This window comes from Atractosteus spatula, chromosome 3 (genome assembly GCF_055471065.1).
Source record: "Atractosteus spatula isolate fAtrSpa1 chromosome 3, fAtrSpa1.hap1, whole genome shotgun sequence".
NCBI classification, from domain to species: Eukaryota; Metazoa; Chordata; class Actinopteri; order Semionotiformes; family Lepisosteidae; genus Atractosteus; species Atractosteus spatula.
This window is the reverse complement of record NC_142708.1, coordinates 1,594,316-1,619,612: the sequence shown is the minus strand read 5'-3', so window position 1 is coordinate 1,619,612 and position 25,297 is coordinate 1,594,316. Positions and strand designations below refer to the sequence as shown.

Here is a 25,297-nt window from a genome sequence, read left to right as displayed (position 1 = left end):
TCATAGAAAAATACAGTATAAACGGTTTAACAAACTTTGCTTTAACAGACTTTGGATTTAATGGACAAAATCTGCTAGAGGGGAATTTTGTCTGTAAAAAACAAAAATACCAGACTTCCCCCCCAGTAACGGACGATGTACAAGGCAGTTGAAACAGGGGTAGGTAAGTTGCTTATGATGGGTGTTATGTTTGTTTTGTACAGTATGCTGTAACATTTTTTAAAAATTATATGAAGTTCAATAAAATGTAAAAAAAAAATCAGGGTAAAAATACACAGGTTTAAAGTCCAGGAATATCAAGGATGCCCTATAAGGGTAGGTCAGGTGCTGGTGCCGTCCACGTTTCATAAACCTACTGTATAAAATGTGCTAAAGCTTAAGACGCATGAAATGGAGAGCTTGTATATTTATTGAAGACATTTGAGGAGGGAGCCGTGGCAGCATAGGCTGCAAAGAAACAGGTCAAGGTTAAATCCTTGCTGAAAGGAAGAGAGACATTTCAGCTGCAGAGCCCATCTCCCAGCTTCATTTCCTTAAAATAAACTTCACTTCAACCGATTTTAAGTTTCCCCCAAGGGCAGCAGAACCATCGATCAGTGACTGTAGTTGTCGCATTAAAGGACTAGCAGCATGTCTGCTGAATCCTGGAGGATTCTAGCCATCGTGCTAATTCCTCACACTTAGACAGCACTTTTCTGGATGCTCCACTCAAAACACTTTACAGGTCATGGTGCAGCCCCACACCAGCTCTCAGTGGGGAGGAGAGCAGAGTGGAGCCAGTTCAGAGATGGGGTTATTAGGGGGCCATGATGGGTAGAAGACAATAGGAAATAGGACACCAGGGTAACACCCCTACTCTTTGAGAAACACTGAGATTTTTAATGACCACCCAGTCAGAACCTCAGTTTGTCTCATTTGAAAGATGGTGCCCCCCCCCCTTTTTTTTTTTAATAGTATAGTTTCCCCATTATACTATGGCATCAGGACCTACAGACTACTGTAGTGTGCTCCCTACTGATCCCACTAACACCTCTTTTGGCAGCAGCCTTGGCTTTTCCCCCAGGAGTCTCCCATCCAGGTACTGACCAGACTCCCACCTGCTGAGCTTCAGTGGGCTGCCAGTTGCCATTTTCTACATGATCTACAGGTACTGTAGGTATTGACCTAATGAGACCTTGATGCAGAAGATGCAGGGTGTCAGCAGCTGCTACTGCTTTGATTCAGTCTTGGAGACCAGCTCTGAACTTGGAAATGTTCAGATCAATGCCAGCAGTAGAGGGATTAGTGAACGGATGAATGCTGCATATGCAATGTCAAGAACACATATGACCTGAACACAGACCAACCCACAGCTTGCCTCCATCCCCATTTTAAAAGTTCAGGGAACTGCTGAACATCCAGCGATGGGTGTCAAGAGGTCTGCCTGAGCTCCAGTCATGAGCAGAAGAGCTCCTGCTTCTGGAGGGGAAAGACTGAACAGCCTGTCCATGGAGGTTTATGTAACTCTTAACCAAATCCCCCAGACTGGAATTTCAGGACTGGACACCAGGGTGATCTGTCAAATGTTGCTGCTACAGTAGTAGGTCAAGAATGACTTGCATAACCGATTTTAGGAATCACTTGTGTAACCAGCGATTAAGTGAACCAATTATAAAGGCTACAATACAAAATCATTTCGAAAGTAGATTGGAACATGTCATCTTTGATGGTGCTTATAAACAGAAGAAATCTTTCAAATTACACAAAGTAGTTATGCAGTGCCTTTTATTAGGAAAATAAGTGCCACTGTGTGCAAGGTCACATATCATTCAAGTATTTTATAAGAATTAACCTTTCCACACTTGAAAGATGAAGGGTCAGATTGGAGCAGTCTACTTGTCATACCATTATAAAAAAAGCTAATTATGGCATTAATGTAGGCGACAAACATGCACAAGATTTGAAACTCTCAAGATGCAAACCACAGCTAATGCATAATTTGACAAGATTCAATACTCGTCTTCCTCTTCAGACAAACCATCTTCAGAATTGGCACCAACCTCCTCGTAGTCCTTCTCCAAGGCAGCCATATCTTCTCTGGCTTCAGAGAACTCGCCCTCCTCCATCCCCTCTCCCACGTACCAGTGGACGAAGGCTCTCTTGGCGTACATCAGGTCAAACTTGTGGTCCAGGCGGCTCCAGGCTTCAGCGATGGCAGTGGTGTTGCTCAGCATGCACACAGCCCGGGCAACCTTTGCCAGATCTCCTCCAGGCACCACAGTAGGAGGCTGGTAGTTAATGCCAACCTTGAAACCAGTAGGGCACCAGTCCACAAACTGGATCGAGCGCCTGGTTTTAATACTGGCAATGGCTGCATTCACATCCTTGGGCACCACATCCCCACGATACAGCAGACAGCAGGCCATGTATTTTCCACGCCTGGGATCACACTTCACCATCTGGTTGGCAGGATCAAAACAGGCGTTGGTGATCTCTGGCACAGACAGCTGCTCATGGTAGGCTCTCTCTGCAGAAATGATGGGAGCGTACGTGACCAGGGGGAAGTGAATTCTGGGATATGGCACCAAGTTGGTCTGGAACTCCGTGAGGTCAACATTCATGGCCCCATCAAAGCGCAGAGAGGCTGTGGTCGAGGAGACAATCTGTGCAATTAGCCTATTCAAGTTGGTGTAAGATGGACGCTCCACACCTAGATTGCGGTTGCAGATGTCAAAGATGGCCTCGTTGTCCACCATGAAGGAGCAGTCCGAGTGCTCCAGGGTGGTGTGGGTGGTCAGGATGGAGTTGTACGGCTCCACCACAGCAGTGGAGACCCGTGGAGCAGGGTAGACCGAGAACTCCAGCTTGGACTTCTTGCCATAATCCACAGAGAGGCGCTCCATCAGCAGGGACGTGAATCCTGAGCCAGTTCCACCTCCAAAGCTGTGGAACACCAGGAAGCCCTGCAGACCTGTGCACTGGTCAGCCTAGGAAAGAAAATATTGCAAATATCGAATGCTTCACTGGAATAAGTAGTGTTGCAAGACCATGAAGTTGATACATATGGAGAACTTGATTGTTGTATCTAAATGAGCAAATAGGTACACATCCACCTATGGGAGTTACTCCTGGTACAAGTTCTCCAGGTTTCCATGAGCAACCTGGAAGCACAGGACACAAGGTGGAACTGCAGCCCAGACTAGACCAGTCCATTTTGGAGACTGGAGCTGAACTACCCTCTGGGGGGTACAGTAACACTGACGGCAGAGACAAGGAACCCCAGGACTGAACAATGATGCCACTGTAGTGACCCCCACACCAGCTGATGTGGCATCGTTTCCCCTTCACCAGTCCAAATCCCGATTTCAACCAAGAGACATGGAATGGAATTTGCATGATGGCCTTATAGCTACAACACTACAATGAAATTCTACCTTTGCCCATGTCATCTGTTCACAGCTCAACTTTCCACGCAAGAGGAGTTTGGTCAGAATTGCACTAACCAAACCAGAGCAGAAAACTGAGGTGATCCGACAACTTCCGTTAAGACTTCCAGTACCAGCTGCTTACCATTTTCCGGATTCTCTCCATGACGGGATCGATCATCTCCTTGCCGATGGTGTAGTGGCCGCGGGCGTAGTTGTTGGCAGCGTCTTCTTTCCCGCTGATGAGCTGCTCAGGGTGGTACAGCTGGCGGTACTGCCCATTTCTCACCTCATCTGTAAAGGACAGATCCAGCTCGGACAGACGCCAAGGAAACTGGCATTCAAGACAGTTTCACTTCATACATGGACTCGCATTGAAGAAAAGCAGCCATGAGCTTGGAAGAGCAACGACTCCAGTTAGTCATTTCCCTTTCAGCTCATGGGCTCTCCAAGCACTTCTATACACAGAGGTGCCTTTCAGCCACTGAGTAAAGTTCACTGCAACTTGATACTCCGCCTGAAGCTGCAGGTCTCCTTGTGACATCGCTATATGATCCAGTTTCAATGGCTACAGCCAACTGGGCCAACCTGTGGCTCCTTCCACCTCCTCCTGGCTTCACCTCAGCTAGGCTCTCACCTTGCTTGCCATTGCAGGTTAGTCTTTTTACAGGCATTTAAGCATGAAGGGCAAGTTCCTCACATTTACAGGGCTGTACAGTACAGCAGTCCAGGACCAAGAATGAGCACTGGCTATGAGCATTAAGGCAACAAGGGCTGTGCCAAAAACACTCCAGGGATAGTACAGTGATTGGTACCAGCAAGAAACCTACAAACAATAACGAGGACTGTGAATGAGCTCTTAATCTGAAATGCTTTCAGTCTGTTCCCCCCCTTTGACCGGCGTTAAAATAGACCTTTTTGTTCAGAAAGAAATTTAACAAATGCGAGAAACAGACCATTAACCTGGAACTTGTCATTGCACGAATTAACAGTTAAGAGGGACGCGTTTTACTAGCAGACTAAAAGATGCAAATCTATAAAAAAACGCAGAAAAGTACTAAAAAACACTCCCACCGTTCCGGAGTGCGTGGAGTCTGTTCCCCGGGATACATTACCAATGACTGTGGGCTCCAGGTCCACAAACACGGCCCGCGGGACCTGCTTCCCCGAGCCGGTCTCGCTGAAGAACGTGGAGAAGGACGAGTCCACGACGGAGGGGCTGTTCGGGTCCGAGACGGTGCCGTCGGGCCTGATCTCGTGCTCCAGGCAGAACAGCTCCCAGCAGCCATTGCCGATCTGCACCCCCGCCTGGCCGACATGGACCGAGATACACTCCCTCTGTGGGGATGAGCGAGCACACGCAGCGGGTCACGCAGCGGTACCGAACCGCGGCGCTGAGCCCACCCGAGACGGTCACATTCGTTATCGGAAGTGGATGAACTGGGGTATTCTTTGAAGGGGTTATTTCTTATTAGGAGATCAATATCAAACTCTGCGCCAAGAAACTGAAGTAATACAGCCACGCTGTAATAATAGGCATCTCGGTTTGATTTTGTGTATATTCGTGTCGCGATTCCCCCCCTTGCATAACACTTTTGTTTACCGTATACGAAATTTTAGAAAGCGTTTCATCGTTTATCGGGGCTCTTAAGGATACGCGGATAAACTAGAGGTTTGGCCCTTACCATCTTCCTCACTGCTGCGTCGATATTCCAAAACGACCGCCGTGCGCCTCCCTCTGATTTATACGTCTTTACACCTGCAGGTCGTTGGCGGTGCACCTGAGTGCCCAATCACGGGTACCGCGGGACATTAACCCCTCAGCCGCTTCTCTGCGGACAAACGTGCTCTTTTTTCAACTGTTAAGAGATTTCCGATACCGTTCGTATATGTACTGCTGTTTGTTTACTGTCGCTCTACAAGAGTCGTGTTAATCCGGGAAAGATACTGTACTACTGTTTTTATAAATGAGGAGAAAACGATTGTCTCCGAGTAGATATACTTTTTCTAGCATAGGTATTGGGGTTTAATTGTATATTTGAACAGATAAGTGAGGAAGTCTTCGATCTTTAACAGATGGAGTAATGAGTGAGTATTATACAAGTATTCATCCCAAAACTCGCTGACGGCATCAGCCTGGTGGATGAACGTGTGCACAGCAGCAAGCGAGCATCGGGACGTGACCAGGAGTTTAGAGGAACCGTGTTTAAGGCTGACACCCAGAGGTATGTGTTCACTCAAAGAGTAGTGGGAAACGAGAAAAAACTGTAAACCACACTTGTTTGACTTTCCGTACAACACTAAGAAACAAATGTGCAAGATGGGTCAATGAGCCCAATCTGGTTTGGCCTTCGATTTGCATGTTCTTGACTGTTTTATGATCATTGTAAAGGCATGTGCTTTGTTCTATATAAACAACACTACCAGTGACAAAAGGGGCTCCCAGCCCTGGTCCCGGGGCGCCCCTGTGTCTGCTTGTTTTTGTGCCACCAGATCTCTTGCTTATTTTGGACTGGGTGTTTCTGCACTCAGTCCTTGGTTTCAAACAAACTCCAGCTCAGCACACAGCGCTCAGTACAGTCTGTGCTCAGCTTGTTCAGTAAGAGTTTCCCCTCCTGCTTCTCTCTGCAGTACTCCCAGCAGGTGATCAATGTGTGAACAGACACAGGCACGAATTACACTGCATGAGACATGCCCCCAGGTCACACAGGTGAGTGAAGGCAGGTCTGAAACCCCCAAGTTGGTACGTTTGATACTGTTTACAAATCGCCTTTGTAAAACTCAGAAGTGAATGTAAAAATGTGCTGGGTAGAAAACTGAAATGTATTGGCCTGCAATTAAGATCTTGGCTGGAACAGAATAAAAACTATTATTAGTTCAAGTAATAGGTTTATTCCATGCTGAAAAGAGAAGAAAGAGAACACAACGTTACCTGTTCCTTTGCAGCCTGCTGACGCAGCTACACACCTGAACTATTATTAGTTCATTTGCCTGACAGTGTTTTCCAAAGCGACTTGCAGCTGTACCCCTTTAGACCGCTGGTCATCTTACTGCAGCAGTCTGAGGGCGCTGCCCAGGTCAGGGGTACTACTCAGAGTCCTGCTCAGGGTGTGAACCCACAACCTCCCAGTTCTAAGATCTGCACCTCTAAGGACAACTCCACACTAGAGAAGACACGCCCTCCCAGGGATTAGGTCATGGTGAACAGAATGTCTTGCATAAATATAACACCATGCTAACCTTTCTCCAAGAGTGTACCGTGGGTTTACCTAGCTTAGGTACAAACAGAAAGCCTCCTAAACTACATTATTAAAATTCTAACTTTTCATTCTTCTTTGATAGTCTGAACAATCGACTGCAAAAATTGAAAGGAATACAGGGGCCTGACTCATAAATCCAAGGTTGCAAAACAGTCCGTAGGACCCAAAAGAGAAGAAAGACTAACTATACTTGAGTCCAAAGGCATACCTAAGGAAAGTAGCTGGTTTAGCCACGCAGCTGGAACAATTCAGAAACTTTTAAACTTCAAAATGAAAATGACAATGTCTTCTGAATCCACTAGAGGGAGCACTAATTCCTCATAACACTGGAGACAATCCAGGGAGTAAGAATGCTTGGAATGAACGGGCTGGGCTGTGTTCATGTTGAGCATTGCAACAGAGCCGGGAGTCTGAACCAGTGAGCAGACTGCGCTTTGTTACAGCAGGGGGCGTGTGCTTGTCTGGATCCTCTCATATAGACATCTGAAACTGTCCCCTGGCCTGTCTTGAGTTGCCAATATGGACCCTTCACCTTTTTATTCATATGTGAAAGCCAGAAGCAGGTCACTGCGTTGTCATTAATCAGAAGCCCACTTAAGGCACAGGGGAGTTTGATATTCCTCTTTTAAAATATTTCACTTGGGCTATTTGTGTGGAAAGTGCCAGTAAGAGATTCTCTCAGATGCCCTTGGCTTTGTGATCAATTACTTCCATGACTCGTTCCTGTGTAAAGTTGACAGAGTTTTGAAAGACACTCGCGTTTGTTGCCTCATTCTGTCAAAGCTAACACTCCCTTTCTGCTTCTCCTGCCAAAGCAAGAGAGCACCACGCCTACCAGCCCCCGGTCACATCAAACAGAAACTGGCCTCTTGTTTTCCTGTGATTCTGAATCATGCTTTACCAGGCCTGGATTCACTACACTTAAGCACACTTGCCTTTACCATTAGTGCACTTATTTAAAATGAAAAGTGCTGAGTGCTCCAGCGTAGTTTCTGTCCACACTAACCAGGCCTGACGTATCCGCCCAGCCCTCAGTGGTCAGGCCAGAACAGAGCAGGCATGAAGCAAAACCACGATTCACACGGTGCGTTATCGGTCCGCCAGCGAAAGCACTGTTTGCACAGGCGTGCTAGGAAATGCCAAGGGAAGCCGAGCTCCTTGGGTGACGAATCTCAGGAAGTCCGAGTCACTTCTCCCACAGGCCTGCTGTGCTCCGAGCGCTGAGCCAGGCAGTCGGCTCCAGACTGCACACAGCAGCCACCGGACAGGCAGGAGCCTGTGAGCTGGAGTGGGGGCAAGTCAATCGATATGCTGCGTACTTGTGCAAATCCTTTGGTCTGATTTTTGACCTTTTCTTCAGTTCAGGGAGCATGAATGAATGAATGGTAGAGATACAATTATGTGTTTCCTGTATTTTAGTGTATGACATAAAAAAAGAAAAAAATACAGAAGAGGAGGAAAACTTTATTCACCTTGCAAAAACTGTAGAACTAGGAATCTTCACATTGATTCAGCTAATCACCCCCAAAACAAGGGAACCCCAATACACCCTCACATTTCCCCTGAGTGCTCAATCCACCCCAGCAGTCAGAACACACAGTAGCGCTGGGTTCGTCTTTTGGACACTAACTTACAATTGCTTTAAAAATGAGTTTGATCCAGTTTTTATCCTGTGTTACTCTACAGAATCTGCCTTTCATTTTTTAAATTAATATCCATCAACTTAAGAACACATGAGGAGGTTCCTGATTCAAACCTCAGCTGTGTCCCTGTCTCATGACTCTGCAGCAGCAGCTCATGAACGCGGTAGTTTTCCACCTAACTTCTGTAAGTCACTTTGGCTGAATGACTCTCCATAGAGCAGGCTCTGTGCTGCATAAACGTCTGTGGCATTCATTCTCTTAGATCACCACTGTCTGACCAACCAGGGATCTTTCCGAGGAAGAGCCACTTGTTGAGGGCATGTTATTCTTACATGGTACATTCAGAAGGATTTATTCCACAAGGCAGTGAGAGCTCACATTAGAATCAGAATTTACTTTCCAATAAAAAATGTGTATATACTGTACCGAATACATCAAACATTCAGTGGATTTTACAGATGTATACAATCAATGTACAATAAACATCAATACAATACAGCTCAAAACCATAAGATTCAGGTGTGAGCTGCATTTTTCTACACTATATGCTGTCAATGCAATGCTCTGAAGAGGCCCCTACATCAGAATTTAAAAGAGTAACAGCCTTCAGAATGACTGAAATACTTTTAAAAAATGTTTTTGTGTCCTTTGGTCCTCTGAAACGTCATTCAGATGGTAGTTTTTCACATCAGGAGTGAAATGGAGGTGAGGCAGCATTCACTATTGGCACTGCTGGTGTAGACGTGGGTCAGCCGGTTCTGCTTGTGGCCAGTCATTGTGCTGCCCGTGTTTGTAATCCATGAGAGCTCAGCTCTACTCCTGACACTACGATTCCCATTTCACCGAGCGGAATGTGTTTAAAGGAGCAAGAAAAGGTTTATTCCCTGCTGAAAAGAGAAGAAAGGAAACACACAGTGTTTAAAGGAGCTCACTCTCTGCCAGACGTGTGTAGGGCAGCTCTGGGGTGTGCTTCCTTGCATCAGAGCTGCTCAGCCTTCTCAAGAGTGATCATCTCTGCGTGGCTTTTAACAACATGTTCTGTGTTGTCTGAGAAGGATAGTTTGTTATCAGATATTTTAAAAAAGGAGCACCCTTCACAAGCTGCCTGCACTCCTCCAGGCTGAATCTCGACTGGTAGGATGTGGAGTCACAGATGACTGAACTCACTTCTCAGACCTGTCATGCTGAGGCTTGCCTGTGCACTGAAGTTCACACCCTAGTTCAGAGCTGTCTGGAGCGCTGATAAGGAGTTCTGACTTGTCACCTGTTCAAGTCAAACATTAAAGACTCTTGTTTGCCTGATATTCCTTGCACAAGCTTCATGTTCAAAAGGCAGCAGTGTATGTTACAGATACACAGAAAAGACACCCGATTTGAATTTCTAAAGGGCACTCCCTGTAGCAGAATTAGATTATATAAGGTTCGTGTCACGGATGTCATTCCATGCACAGAACACGACACGGCTTACTTATAGCGCAGTCCAGGACCAACAGGTCCCAGAACCCAGTGTCCCAGAGGAACAGTCCAATAGCATTATTCTCCAGAACCAGCTCCGCTCAGTAACCTGGTGTGCCTCCTGACACCAGAGCGGAGACACAGTGAAGTTCCAGGCACCCTCCTCAGCTCTGGGTGTCCTGGACTGTGTGTTCTGGTGTTTCCCTTCTGTCCTGTGTGTCTCCGAGTCCAGTTCCAGGTAGAGGAGACTCCCTGTCACTGGTGTGTGCTTGAGTCCTACTGAGTCTAATTGCTGCAGTCTCTCCTGCAGTCCTTCCTCCTTCCCAAAAGACCTCGGTTCTCTGCAGACTGAGGCTTTTCTCGTGCTGCCCAACAATGGCTGTAGACTCATCCAGAGAAGCTTTGGGTGTGGGCAGGGCTCCCAGCCCAGGGCGTGTTCAGGAAGTGGCTGTACTGTATACAGACGGCCAGGTGTATCAACAGTTTGTTCAAGCACACCCCGTGCCCGTTCTCGATCACAGGCACAGTCAAACCCCAACATGTTGCCCCCAAATGGTTGGTAATTACTTGGGATCTATGCTAAAAGGACCTTGTACTAGGAAACACAGAGGGTAAGGCGTGAAATTGCATCAACACCAGGGTGTTGCCTGCGATGGACTGGCGCCCTGTCCAGGGTGTACCCTGCCTTGCACTCGTTGCTTGCCAGGTAGGCTCCGGCTTCCTGCCACAACGTGTGGTATAAAGCGGTTTGGCAAATGACATGACTAGGGTGTCGCTGGCCCATCAGGGCAAATTGGCATCACACAGCCCTTGACAGCCGGTCCCTCCCCACACCCACGCCCTCTCTTCACTCTGCCATTCACTACAGAACAAGGTGAAGACTGCAACGGAGTTTTTTACAATGTAGTGGATTTCCCAGTGGAGCCGACTGGAGGACTGTACTGACTCAGGCACAGATGAAGGTGTAGTTGTGCACAGTGTGTGTAATTGAGTTTGAAGTGTAAATTGCACAGGTGTTAATTGTAATAGAATGTTTCAGTTCTCACTCGGGGTTTAAAGAATATTCTACCTGGCACAGGCTTCCACTGTGTCAGTGCTGGTGAGACACAGTGGTTGACAGACCAGCTAAGTGTGGCTGTTAATAATGATAACCTTCCTTTTATATAGCGTCTTTCATGCTACATCACTTCAATGTGCAGTAAAATAATCATTATCCCGGGATCTCTCAGTAGAAGGACAAGGGTTTGGAGTGCAGAAGGGGCAGACGGAGAACCGATTAAGTCCAATTCTTTTGGAAGGTGTGGAGTCTGGGCCTGGAAGCGATCAGGGAAGCTGACTGATACCCTTGATAGACTGATAGAATCCCAGAGCCTTGGGGGCATTAAAGTGTTTCATTCTATGACATTGTGCACTGCAGGAGCTGGTCATCGATTTTAGAAAGCAGGGTGGGGACCAAACCCCTGTTCACATCAATGGGGTGGCTGTAGAGATGGTCAGCAGCTTCGGGTTCCTGGGTACCTTCATCACTAGTGATTCAACGTGGTCCCAGCATGTAACTGGAGCTAAAACGAAGGCACAACTGCGCCTTTACTTCCTCAGCCAGCTGAATCAATGTGGTCTGTCTTCAGCGGTCCTGACCACATGTGACAGGTGCGCTGTGGAGAGTGGCTCACGTGTGGGAGGACAGTGTGGCGTTACAGGGGGCGATCAGGTCAGCCCAGTCCATCGTTGGGGTACAGCTCCCCTCTATTTCAGACATTTTCACTACTCGCAGCCTCAGGAAGGCTGGAAGTATCGTGAAGGACACCAGTCATCCTGGCTCCTCACTGTTCTCCCCCCTTCCCTCTGGTCAGCGTTGTAGGAGCAGAAAGGCACCAACTTCCAGATCCAGAGAGAGTTTCTTCCCACAAGCTGTCAGATTACTGAACTCTACCCCCACCACTGGCTCACACTCATGGGTTCGTTCTTTTCACTAAGATGTCTGTTATTTAACTTGTTGTTGCTGCCGCTGTTTCTGTCCGTGTATTGGAGCACACATGCAAATAAGCATTTCATTGCACGTGTGCGTGTGACAATGTACTGCACTGAGGGTCAGTAGCTGTGCAGCGCAGCTCAGCCCCGCGGTACTTCATCCCGAGAAGGCGCGCTGCTGCGCTCGTGGGCCCGGGCAGCTGGAGCAGCTGGAGCAGCTGGGATAGAGGCGGTACCGGAGCGCCGGCAGCAGGGAGCCTCCCTCGGAGTCAGAAACGTAAAGCGGAATAATTAGGTCTGAACCACTTCAACATGCGCCCCAGCATGACAGGCGCCCAGGGCGACGCTTGCACACGCCTCTCGGTAGCGATAGCCTGCCACAGGTCCGGCCTGTGAAGTAGATCTATCAAAACCCAGCGCTCGGTCTTACTTTGACAGCGGGAGGGGCGAATCCTGGTTAGAAAGTCAACTGTGTTTCAGGTTGGAAGTCTGTCTTCACGGGGCGAGTAGCTGTTGCTCAGCCGTGCGCACTTGCAGCGATGCCGAACAAAGGCAAACACAACCGTCCGAAGAAGTCGAGAGGGGTAAGTGATGTCGCAGAAGTTATTCTCTCCCCGCGAGTGCGTGGCGTGGTGTTAACGGCTCCTTCCTGCCGTGACGAGCCCGAATCTTATTGCGAGATTCCCGAACAACACGCCGGGGTCCGGCGCCCCTGGACGCGGCCGGACCTCTGGCAGAGGGGCGTCAGTCGGTTTTAGCAGGGTGGTCTGCGCAGCGCCCACGGACCGGCGGGGACTGTTTTTACACATGTTTACACAACTTCATTGTTACACAAGTTCATTAATGCGTAGCGACGCGGGGGGGGGAACTCGTGACAATAATACCTCCGCTAGTGTCTGTTGGAATCTTGCACAACAAGGTTAAAATTTGACTTTTTTTTTGGCAATTCGCCTCTGCCCGTGATAAGAACGTATTCCCAGACCGCCGGGTAATTATACACGTTGGGTGTAATTATTGTCGTTGAGTTTTATATGTGTGTCGGTAAGTATTGTCGTGTTCTTCTCCGCCCCGCCCCGCCTTGTTCGGTCAAAATGGGAGACTGATTTTGGAAAATGTAGGAATTTGGCAGCAGCGCCTGGAGGAGGGGCAGGGTGACGCGTGAAGAGGGCGAGGGTGCGGGGGGGCAGACGGGCACGGCCCGTGGGACTCGGGGAGCGCGGACAGGCTGGACGAGTGGGCTCACTCGAGGAAACCCGTCCGGTCTGTGCGCTTCCCGGTGCCCGAGGCGGCAGGTCGGAGACTCGGACTCGTCCCTTCACGCCAGCGCGCTGACGCACGGAGCTGCAGATGGCTTATGCGAAGTATTGGTCCATGACAGTAAGTGGCGTGAGGAATCGCAGCTCGGAGGCTTTCGTTTGGGGGCTTCGGGGTAAACGTGAGGACAAAAAAAAAGAGCAGAGTTTGTTTTCCCCCTCCGGGTCCGGGCAGGCTCGCTGTGACTGCGGGGGTTGGGTGCGGAGAGAGTGATGCCCGTGCGTGTGTGTGCAGGATGGCTGACTGACAGCGGTGCTAGCGCTGCCGTTCCTGCAGGCGATACGCGTTTTGTGCGCGGAGCCTTAAGCAAACAGTCCTCAGCAGCACCTGCTCCGCGTTCGCAGGAAACGCTTTTCCAGAGCAGCTCCAGCTCCGTGCGGGGAGCCGCCCGGGAGTCTTCAAACACTTCAGAGTGGAGTTGTCACGAGAGGCGTGTCTCGGGAATACGGACAGTTCGTGTCTTTGCCTTTGCCTTAGTCGCTTGCTGTACATGTTAAACGACCCTGGGTTAGAGCCGTGATTGGGAAAGTAACAGCCTTAGTCTGCTTCACTCTGTTTTAAGATTTAACAGCGGTGTAGAAGTTGCAGACTCGATACTTGGATTAAGTGCAGTGAATGAAGTGTGTTTGCGCATTGGTGCCTCTAGGGGCGCTAACAGCGTGTTTCAGCATTCAGTCTGCAGAGTGACACCCGAATGGACACACGAGTCTTGACACAGAGCTGCTAAGTTCAGACGGCTAGCAGGTCGCTTATTACTGCTTCAAGCAGCGTGTGTGAGAACACAGCGATACCCGGAGGATTGCAGCACAATACTCCACCTCGTCCATCTCATTTTAAGGAGATTGTGAATGATTTCTTAGCATCAGTATTACTACTGTATTTCTTTTGTACTCGTAATATCTTCAGGTAGCCTCATAAGGTAATGCATGCAGGGGATTAAGTTGAGATGATGCATCGTTTGGTTTACTGTATAAAACAAAGGCTGGGCTTATAACTGATGTTCCACTGGAGAAAAGCAGTAAAGCTATTCAGCGGTTTCACACTCTGCAATATGTAAAGTGCACTACAGATGACACTATCTAGTTTTTCCGCACTGCTTTCCCCACAGTACAAATTGGTTTTAATACTTAAGTGGAAAACATGGCTGGGAGGCTGCATGAAATGCAGTTTTTGCGTGTGACGTGCTGTGAAATCTTTGGTTATTCGCAGTGTCTTTCTGTAAAGTTAAATACTGTGGTTCCAGTATTATCTACTCACATAAAGAGTCAGAGAGGGAACAGCACGGGTTGCAGACCATTTGTTCCTTTACTGAACTGCAGCCGGGTCAAGGAGAAGTGCCGCATAAAGCAGTCCTTGGTTTTGGTGGTGCTGTGGTGGGTCGGAGCACTGCCCTGGTTACCTGCAGTGGGTCCAGTCTCTTCAGGGACCAGAGCTGCACTGCAAGCTCAGCCTGTACCACTGTGTTTCTTTCTTCCAGCTCAATCAGTTCAAAAAACCACAGGCGGAAACTGTTGGAAGTGCATTTAAAACCATGAACAGGAAACACTTCTTTACACAAAGGGTGGCGGGTGTGTGGAACAAGCCACCCAGCCATGTTGTTGAAATGGCTGAAAGTGATCACTGGATTAATTTACTCTCTGCCAAGCCGGCCACATGGGCCAAATGGCTCCCCTTGTTTGTTACTGTTTTTATGTTCTTGAAAATCTCACCAGTAAGTTTCAGGATTATTCTGATAGGCTCGGGCAATAAATTGCACTTTTCGAAAGGTGAGATCGGAAACAACTGCAATATTAAACTGTTGTTGTGACTCACCCCTGCTCATATTTCAAGTGTTGCTTGAGTATTGTACAATATTGATGTTGTCATTTCCAGATCTTTGCAATTACTTTGCTGGAAGTGCAAGTATTCATTTCTGCATTTGGGTCCACAGACAGTATCCAGTCTGCAGAGTGCAGTGTTAAGTATCCAGTGTGCTGTCTGTAGTGTGCAGTATTCAGTATCCAGTGTGCAGTGCACAGTCTGTAGTGCAGCATTCCTTGCATTGCTGTGCTCTTTACAGTAAGGCGTGGGTGCAGGGCTCACAGGTTATCTCTACAGAGTGAAAAGAAACCACTGAGTCAACATTCTCCCCAGGACAAGTGCAGAAGCAGTTAGTGTTGCAGGAATACCTCCAGAAACTTGTACAGTATCTTAGATAAGATAAGATCACTTTATTGGCCCTATACAATTTCTTGCATTAGGATTTTGTCTGTTTGCATACCCCAGCTTGCTCTCCATGAGACTCACAGGCACACAGACGGGGAGAGAGGGTGTTCACACAGACAAGTTAGGACCCATTTTGTGGCCATGGTTTGGTCGGGCTCTTCAGGAAATGTACTGCTTTGTGTTTCAGATTGACAAACTTGCTGTACTGTTGCAAATGACACAGTTTATAGTGATGTACTGGAGGGATATGTGTGTCTGCCTACAGGTTTAGGAAAGTGTAGCTCAGAAAGTGTTGCTGGTCAGTTTTTTTTTTAACATTGTAGTTTCTGGATAGCATTCCGTGTCCCTGTTTCGCATGATCACACGTTCCTGTTTCTTGTTCCCCTCACATCTGTCTTGCTTTCTCTTGATCTTAATCCTAACGATGTTGGTGGTCGGAGCTGTAGGAGTGCTGCTCCAGGCAGGGCTCCCTCTTGGAAAGAGCAGTTAGCAGAGCCAGTCAACCTGTCAGCTTGTCTTCGGGATGTGGAAGGACATTGCAGCACTTGGGGAAAACCCATGCAAACACAGGAGGACACATGCAAGCTCCACGCAGAAGGCTCTGCAGGCAAGAACCGAACCCGGGTGAGGTGGCAGCAGTGACGGCAGAGGTGTGCCTAACGCCAGCTGTTTGAAGACTCATTGTGCTTTCTCTGAAGGCCTTGAACAGAGGCCGCACTGATACAGCTATGCAAATCCGTTCCGCGCGAGCGACGTGACTGATCGCAGTGTCCTGCGCTCTGGCCCTGCCCTGCCGCAGGGGCCTGGCCGAGGTGCCGTGTGCCTGCCTGGCGCCTGACGTGACCAGCCTGCCAGCCCGCTCCTCAGGAGGCTCGCCCTCCTCCAGCAGCTCTGCTTCTTCCCAGCCGTGGGGCCGTTTGTCCAGCTGGGGGTGTTTGCTGCTTTCAGTGCGTCTGTCCTCTCTGCGCCTCTCCTGTCCTGGGACTCTGCGGGCAGAGGCTTTTAGCTCACTGTGAGAAGAACATCTGGATTCCTGGAGCACTGTGAGGCTCCAGCGGCCCTCTCTCAGGTCTTCGGCGTGAATGGAGAGATCAGACGGTGGGCTATTCTCATACCTGCTGCTCGTGTTCTGTAGATTGGAGAGCACCTGTGAGCTGAACCCGGGAACCCCAGTAACACAGCAGCCTGCTGCCTGCTCTCTTCCCTTGCTTTACCAAGGGGTGGAAGTCAAGGGGCAGAACGGCTGTACAAGTCCACTCTGCTCCTAAACCAACAACCTCATGTTCATATTGTTATCCAAGAAAGAGGAGGGTTTTGTTACATAATGAATGCCTTGTGAGTCTGTAGAGGTGACTTGAGGATCACATGGTTAGGACCAGGGAACACAGAGGATTTAGGATTGAGAATAGGAAGCATTTCTCTGCACTAGTAGTGGTGGGTGTCTGGAGCAAGAGGTGCAGCCATGTTATTTAAGCTGATTCTATCAGATCATTAAAGAAACCACAAAGTGACTTAACTACCAGCAACCTGCACTACTTGCAGTGACTATAAATGAGCTGGATGGGCATTGCAGGCCCCTCTCACTTGTAACCTTTCTTATGTTGCTGCATTTATCAAAGCAGAATCGCTGCAGCTGAAAAAGATTAATTTATGTGCATCAGTGGCTCCAAGGGTGTGTTTTGGCGATATTCAACTGGGCGATTCTGAAATAGCTGCCACTCAGTGCCTGCCCCCTGGGCCAGGAGATCACTCTGCTCGTGTTGGGCTTCGATGAGAGGCGATTGCAGAGACCTGCTGAGAGAGGAGGAACTCTAATTCCTGTGGTTGTGGGACTCAAGCCCTGGTGTTGAAGCCAACACCCTGAATCCGTTCAAGAAACGGCTGATACTCGGATCAATTAACTACTAATTACCAACTGGGTTAGGCGGGCCGAATGGCCTCCTGTCTTATGTGCTTCGATCGTGCAGCATTCTCCTTCCCATGATCTTACTCTTTTAGGAACAGTCTGTTCATTATTATTATTATTATTATTATTATTATTATTATTATTATTATTATTTATTTCTGTTGTAATTATTACTCGGCCAACCTGGCCCTCCTCGGGTGGCAGTGGGGCTGCCTGTGTTCCCAGCATGCCGGTGGGGGCAGGCCGGACTGACGCCTGTCCGTTCTCTCCCACAGCAGGCGGAGAAGAAGGCCCAGGCGGCGCCGGCGGGGTCGGGCAGAGACGGAGCGGCTGCTGCAGCACAGGTCAGAGGTCATGCCGGTGGCGGGTCATGAGGAATCGGTCCTTTCTTCAGAAGAAGCTCAGGAGATGCTTTATGAAAACAGGCTGTAGGCTCTCGCAGTGCTGGCAAGTCAGGCAGGCTTTAATTCAATGGAATAATTAACTGGGCTGTTTTCCTGCTCAAGGTCTGTGCATTCAACCTCCCATCCTTATTCAGTGGAGACAGATGCTAGAGACTGACACACATTTCTTTCAGAGTCATTCTGCTGTGTAAAGACTTTAAGAGGCTTATATAAAACCCATGAGCATGCATCTAATGACCGGGATGACAGCTAGTTTTCATACCTTTTACAGTTACTAGCACTACAGAATTGCCTTGAGTGTTTAATGATGAATGTTTCTGGAAACTCTCTGGAGAAAGTGTCCTGTGACACTTGCCTACACTGAAATGCAAGCTGTGGCCAACACTCTGCTCTTATTCCAGTATAATTTACCCTTGTTTTGTGACTGAGCTCTAGCAGTGTAGTTCCGGGACAGGGGCAGTACAGGGTCAGTGTAGTTCCGGGACAGGGGCAGTACAGGGTCAGTGTAGTTCCGGGACAGGGGCAGTACAGGGGCAGTGTAGTTCTGGGACAGGGGCAGTACAGGGGCAGTGTAGTTCTGGGACAGGGGTGGGACAGGGGCAGTGTAGGTCTGGGACAGGGGCAGTACAGGGGCAGTGTAGTTCTGGGACAGGGGCAGTACAGGGCTGTGTAATTCTGGGACAGGGGCGGTACAGGGCAGTGTAGTTCTGGGACAGGGGCAGTACAGGGCTGTGAGCTGTGAGTCACACTGTGCTCTCCTGTGCACAGAAAGGCCCCTCCCTGGCAGCACTGCTCCCGGTTTACATTATCACTAAATATTTTTTAAAGAAGAAAACCGACGTGTTTCTTTGTGTCCTACAGTGCTATGGAGTTGTGTTTCTGGGAAATATTTTAAAAGTGGTTTGACCAGACAGCACTTCAGTGTAGGCAAACTGTTGAGAGGATGTTTGACATGGAGAGATTTTCTGTATTGCTCATTTAACACTGAACTGAACTAGTTTGGTAGTTGGAAACCAGGGATATTCAGGTCAGATATTCAGGTATCCTGTTCAGCAGGTACTGTTTTATATTTGATCTAAGATTTATTCGATTTGACAAACTCCATGTAATGTGATGAGTGTGAAGGTTGTTGTTTTAAATAAAACTGAAAAGTAGGCTCTTGGGACATAATCGAGTTCATTTGGTTTGAGAATAGTGGCAGATATTTCTGTTTTACATATTATTCATTTGACTGATGCTGTTATCCAAGGTGACGCGCCTTTTTACCCATCTACATGCCAGAGCATTTTACTGGAGAGAACCGAGTGAGGTACTTTGCTCAGGGGCATGAGGGCTGTGCCTCACCTGGGATTTGAACCCGCAACCCTCCAGAGCCCTGAGCACTTGCTCCACACTGCTGCCGGCAGAGTGGTCGTGGGTGTGGAGTGGGCAGGCCAGGGGCTCCCCGCAGTGAAACCTGCACCTGCTCGTTTCAGGAGCTGGGGTGCTCGGTGTGTGCTGGGGCGTGCCCAGTATGAGGACATTTTTCTGAACCGGCGTCTCTTCATTTCACCTGCACGGCTTGGCGTGGCCTGCAGGTCTCCTCCCTATCGTGGAATGAAGCACCTGCGCCTGCTGGTGCCGAAGGAGGCCTGGGGCTCTGTCAGCGCTCCTGCCATTGCTCCTCCTCCTCAGCCCCAGTCCTCTGCTTGACACCCTTGGGACACTCCCAACACCCTGGGCTGCTTCTGGTCAGGACACGCCTTGTGGAAAGAGCCCAGGAAGAAGACTTCCTGCTCGGGTGCAATGTCGAACCTGAATACTAGAGTCCATATACTGTATTTTCTCCCCAGCAGATTAGATCTTCCATGATCACAAGTACAACAGCTGGGCCAAAATATTATCATCTCTACTGAGTCGTATCGTCAGGAGCCCTGGACTCCCCTCTCGTTACCCTACTTGGTAATTTAGCTGATGATTCTATCTAAGGAGACATTTATACAACAGAACAAGTAAAGGTTTATTCCAGAAAACACAACATTTCGGCTGTGGAGCATGGGTATACAACAGTACATTTCACTGGAGCAGTTCTCAGGGGTACAACAGCACCGTCTCAGCTGGGATCTGAGCTCACAGCCTCCCAGTTGTAAGTACAGAACCCTGACCACTGAGCCAGCCTGCCTCAGAACCGAAAGATTTAAAAAGGGTTAATGATGTGGAATAAAAATGAGTCACAGGGAAATGTACATCTACTAGTCCCACACTATTGTTTTGAAATGTACAATTAAAGTGACTGCTTCACCTTTGTTTCAAAGTGAGTGCATCACTTTTGCAAACAGTAACGTCTGTCACGTGTCAGGACGAGACGGTCCCGGCTCGGCCCGGGCTCAGCTCTGTGACGCAGCAGGAACACAGCCCTCAGCCCTCTTGATCTCCCTGCAGCAGACCTGTCTGTCCCTGGCAGAGAGGAGGCCTGCAGACCCTGCTGACTCTAAAATAAATCCCTTTCTAGTGCTGGGGCGGTTCGCAGAAAAGTGAGCACATTGAATAGTACTGCACATGCGCTAAGAATGCTCTTGTTTTGGTGATTTCTTGGTAATTCCTGTGGGGGTGTGCTGAGGTGTTTCAGGCTGTTTCTGGGCCAATGATGAGCCTCTCACACACATTTTAGGCCGTCTTTCAGTGCACTAGAGGAACCCAACTTTACCCACCTGCATTTGTGGGTCCTGGCGTCCCACATACAGGAGAGGGAGAACATATTTCTGCACCTGGCTGTGCTACAGTAGTATTGAAATAATTGCTCTCCTCAGAAAACTCTTCTTTTGCTCATGTTAATACCTGTTTAATCTCCAAGCTTATTTATGCGTGCATAGAATTTAGCACAGCCTAACGTCAGCACAGCTCGTTTGTTTAGGGCTAAGTCGAGGACAGGGGAGCTCTTATGCAGGTTGAGAAAGGGAAGACATTTTGTGGTAACTGCCTGCACCTGCTCCCTCAGTCCTTGTGGAAAACAAACGAGCAGCTTGGACAGTCTGTCAAAGGAACCACACTTTACTTTAATGGGCTCACTGCCCTCCTTTGCAAAGTTCAAAGCCCCTTCCTTACTATTTCTGTCGAACTGTGACTCATTGCTGTGGACGGATGAGAGGAATGTTTATTCCCAGTTGACTGCTGCCACCTGCTGTTAACGCAGGGTAGCACATGGTGATTTCCCTCACAGCCAGGCAAGGCATGGGCTCCCTGGGCTGGCTGGTACACTGCGTCCATATAGGCTTTGCAGCTGCTCAGCTTGACATCGGCCAGGTCTTTACTGATAGAACTAGGGCTTCTGCTTTAATTGGTGTTTTTCAGTGCAAAGAATGTTTTTGCACATTTGTAACATTCCTGTTAACTATTAACAGACTTTGCAGGTTTTTGGCCCTGTAAAGTTGTTGTTGATAGATACTTTATTGATCCCGTGAGGCAAACTGCAGTGCAACAGCAGCTTAGCAAGTCAACACAGCACAGTGTAACGAAACAATACAATACAGTCAGTCCAGTCAGTCAGAAGTGCAGTAAAAAGTAAAAAACGGATTATACAGAGTTGATCACAGTACAAAATATACAGAAACAGACCCGAAAGTACAGTACACAAAAAGTTGTATTGCACATTATAAATATATTGCACAAATCCCTAGCATATATTGCACAAAAAAGTCGTAAACAGGAAAAAAACAGAGGTAAGCAGAGAGTTTAATGTTTAGTCCAAAAACAGGTCAATGTTGCCCCTGCCCAGACACACAGTCTTATGGCAGACGGCAAGAATGACCTCCTGTAGCGCTCCCTGTTGCACCGTGGATGAATCAGCCTATTGCTGAACGTGCTCTTGGTTCTGACAAGCATGTCTCAGAGGGCATGAGAGACTTTGTCCACGATGGCAATTAATTTGGACACCATTCTCCTCTCAGCCACTACCTCCAGGGGTCCAGGTCAGACCCAGTGACAGAATGTGCTCTTTGACGAGCTTGTTCAGCCTGTTGGCATCCCCTGCTCTAATCCCAGAGCCCCAGCACACCACCACGTAGTACTGTATAGTTAAGAAGTTCTTCCTCTAAACACAACAGGGGTTTATGCTGCACACGGTGTTAGCTCTGTACTGATTGAAGAATGTAAAATGCAGTACAGCTCTCAAGCATGTGAAATCGTGCCGGTGTAGGCATGTTTCTCTGGTTGTGGATGTTTTACTGTGTACAGCCGAGCGCAAACTCCCAGAGTCTTGATTCAGATCCAGGTTTCAGGATGAGATGATTTGCACAGTAGTAATAATATCTCAGATGCTGATGGCCCTTCAATATTCAATTTCTAATCTCTCGTTCACCTGTGATACATTACATAGACAGCGTGTTCAATTAAGCATTTCAGAGATCATTTGGAACAAAAATCAGAATATCCCTCATGCCTTAATAATCAGCTTCCCTTTCTAGAAACATTACTAGCTTAATGGATTAATTTCTTAACCAAGGGACCCTAATATTTAAGTACAGGTGATTTAGGTTGACCTACAGTAAAAGAATAACTGGACTGGGGCTCCCCAGAACCAAGGTGGAGAATCATACGTCTGGCAAAATCATTTACCACTAGGACAAAATAGAACTATAACATAATAAGTAAAGCACTTTTCCCAGTTCCAGCTGCTGTTCCCAGTGTCTGGGTGAGCGAGGCAGCCGGACCAGCGCCCGGACTGCAGTCTGCAGGGGTGCTGGCGAGCGCCGTGATGCCGTCTGGAGAGAAGACGCAGTGGCTGTGCGCATACACGCAGTGAGGCAGTGCGGGCTGGTTGAGAGGGGGAGCCCAACACACTAGACTGCTCTTCTGCTCTCACACAGCAGCACCCCAGCGGAAAGGAAGCCATGCTGCTGTGTACTGTGTGACGGAGGCTGTGTGTCAAGAGCTCAGCTAGGTGGCACGCTTAGTTAGCGCAGCGCAGGGCTGTGGTTTCTGGGCCTGGCGTGCTAAGTTTGTTTTCAGGTTGCCACGGGAACCAGCTCTTTCCAGCAGCTCGGCCACCAGCACTTCCTGTGACAGAAATAAGTGCTGTGGCACTGCCTGGCCCTCGCGCCTCACCTGCTCTGCTGTCAGCACACAGGATCTTAGCTGATCAGCTACAAACCTGGCAGTCAAATTCAGAACTGAAAAGCACTGTGTGCCGTTTTAGTTAAGATTGTTTGTTTGCAACCGGAGTTCACAAACGCTCTTCATGAGCTAATTGAGCTGATCGTTATGGCGAATTCATTTAGCAGGCGCTTTTATCCAAAGCGACTTATGTGCCTTGTAAAAGACAGGAGCACTCTTTGCAAAATGCCTCATGCTTGTTTGCAGGTGAAATAAAGACTTGGGCAATTTGCAGAAAGGAAAATAACTCTGGAAGGACTGACAAGTCAGTCTGGAAGTGCGGAGACCTGCACGGTGATGTGGGCTGCCTGCAGCACGCCGCCCTGTGGTCTGGCGCTGGCGCTTGTCCTCTGCCCGTCACTGCTCTGACGAGTGCGGAGTTGCTTCCCCCACTGGAGAATGAAAGGGTTTCAAATCGAGACCAGCTGTGAGTGGGGGAGGAACTGCAGTGACTCATAGGGAAGAAAAAAAGCCGCCAGGGGCACTGGAGTGATCGTCAGGGCTCTGCCACACCCTCGGCTGTACTGGGTCAGAGTCAGGGCTGTACTGGGTCAGAGTCAGGGCTCTGCCACACCCTCGGCTGTACTGGGTCAGAGTCAGGGCTGTACTGGGTCAGAGTCAGAGCTGTACTGGGTCAGAGTCAGGGCTCTGCCACACCCTCGGCTGTACTGGGTCAGAGTCAGGGCTGTACTGGGTCAGAGTCAGGGCTCTGCCACACCCTCGGCTGTACTGGGTCAGAGTCAGGGCTGTACTGGGTCAGAGTCAGGGCTCTGCCACACCCTCGGCTGTACTGGGTCAGAGTCAGGGCTGTACTGGGTCAGAGTCAGAGCTGTACTGGGTCAGAGTCAGGGCTCTGCCACACCCTCGGCTGTACTGGGTCAGAGTCAGGGCTGTACTGGGTCAGAGTCAGGGCTCTGCCACACCCTCGGCTGTACTGGGTCAGAGTCAGGGCTGTACTGGGTCAGAGTCAAGGCTGTACTGGGTCAGAGTCAGGGCTCTGCCACACCCTCGGCTGTACTGGGTCAGAGTCAGGGCTGTACTGGGTCAGAGTCAGAGCTGTACTGGGTCAGAGTCAGGGCTGTACTGGGTCAGAGTCAGAGCTGTACTGGGTCAGAGTCAAGGCTGTACTGGGTCAGAGTCAGGGCTCTGCCACACCCTCGGCTGTACTGGGTCAGAGTCAGGGCTGTACTGGGTCAGAGTCAGAGCTGTACTGGGTCAGAGTCAGGGCTCTGCCACACCCTCGGCTGTACTGGGTCAGAGTCAGGGCTGTACTGGGTCAGAGTCAGGGCTCTGCCACACCCTCGGCTGTACTGGGTCAGAGTCAGGGCTGTACTGGGTCAGAGTCAGAGCTGTACTGGGTCAGAGTCAGGGCTCTGCCACACCCTCGGCTGTACTGGGTCAGAGTCAGGGCTGTACTGGGTCAGGGCTCTGCCACACCCTCGGCTGTACTGGGTCAGAGTCAGGGCTGTACTGGGTCAGAGTCAGGGCTCTGCCACACCCTCGGCTGTACTGGGTCAGAGTCAGGGCTGTACTGGGTCAGAGTCAGGGCTCTGCCACACCCTCGGCTGTACTGGGTCAGAGTCAGGGCTGTACTGGGTCAGAGTCAGGGCTCTGCCACACCCTCGGCTGTACTGGGTCAGAGTCAGGGCTCTGCCACACCCTCGGCTGTACTGGGTCAGAGTCAGGGCTGTACTGGGTCAGAGTCAGGGCTCTGCCACACCCTCGGCTGTACTGGGTCAGAGTCAGGGCTGTACTGGGTCAGAGTCAGGGCTCTGCCACACCCTCGGCTGTACTGGGTCAGAGTCAGGGCTGTACTGGGTCAGAGTCAGAGCTGTACTGGGTCAGAGTCAGGGCTCTGCCACACCCTCGGCTGTACTGGGTCAGAGTCAGGGCTGTACTGGGTCAGAGTCAGGGCTCTGCCACACCCTCGGCTGTACTGGGTCAGAGTCTGGGCTGTACTGGGTCAGAGTCAGAGCTGTACTGGGTCAGAGTCAGGGCTCTGCCACACCCTCGGCTGTACTGGGTCAGAGTCAGGGCTGTACTGGGTCAGAGTCAGGGCTCTGCCACACCCTCGGCTGTACTGGGTCAGAGTCAGGGCTGTACTGGGTCAGAGTCAGGGCTCTGCCACACCCTCGGCTGTACTGGGTCAGAGTCAGGGCTGTACTGGGTCAGAGTCAGGGCTCTGCCACACCCTCGGCTGTACTGGGTCAGAGTCAGGGCTGTACTGGGTCAGAGTCAGGGCTCTGCCACACCCTCGGCTGTACTGGGTCAGAGTCAGGGCTGTACTGGGTCAGGGCTCTGCCACACCCTCGGCTGTACTGGGTCAGAGTCAGGGCTGTACTGGGTCAGAGTCAGGGCTCTGCCACACCCTCGGCTCTGCTGGGTCAGGGCTCTGCTGGGTCAGAGTCAGAGCGGTACTGGGTCAGGGCTGTGCTGGGTCAGGGCTGTGCTGGGTCCGGGTTATGGTCAGAGTCGGGCTCTGCAATTCCCTCAGCTCTACTGGATAAAAAAACGTTATGTAAGAGGCCTCAGCTTGTAGTGAATGAATTTTAATACAGCCTGCGTGGGATACATTTAGCGTCATTGGACTGTACCCGAGGAGAGG

General features: G+C 49.6%; 2 protein-coding genes across 6 annotated transcripts in view; one reads left to right on the top strand and one right to left on the bottom strand.

Annotated features, from left to right (window-relative positions):
- Window positions 1–1,988: 1,988 nt before the first annotated feature.
- Window positions 1,989–4,751, bottom strand: LOC148837256 (tubulin alpha-1C chain-like; the record flags this gene model as incomplete). The annotated part of the gene is made up of 3 exons (XM_088910735.1): window positions 1,989–2,966; window positions 3,550–3,698; window positions 4,520–4,751. Coding segments are annotated over 3 exons (1,359 nt in total), but the record flags the coding sequence as incomplete, so codon positions are not given.
- A 7,243-nt stretch (window positions 4,752–11,994) lies between these two features.
- cast (calpastatin) overlaps window positions 11,995–25,297 on the top strand; it is a 53,527-nt gene continuing 40,224 nt past the window's right edge. For 2 of the 5 annotated variants that reach the window (XM_088911528.1, XM_088911527.1), the window contains exons 1-2: window positions 11,995–12,317; window positions 17,434–17,502. In XM_088911528.1, coding sequence (XP_088767654.1) covers window positions 12,273–12,317; window positions 17,434–17,502 — 114 coding nt within the window. In that variant the 5' untranslated portion in view covers window positions 11,995–12,272. Of the gene's footprint in view, window positions 12,318–12,904; window positions 13,111–17,433; window positions 17,503–25,297 lie in introns of those variants that run through there. The other 3 variants (XM_088911532.1, XM_088911529.1, XM_088911530.1) reach the window with 3 other exon arrangements.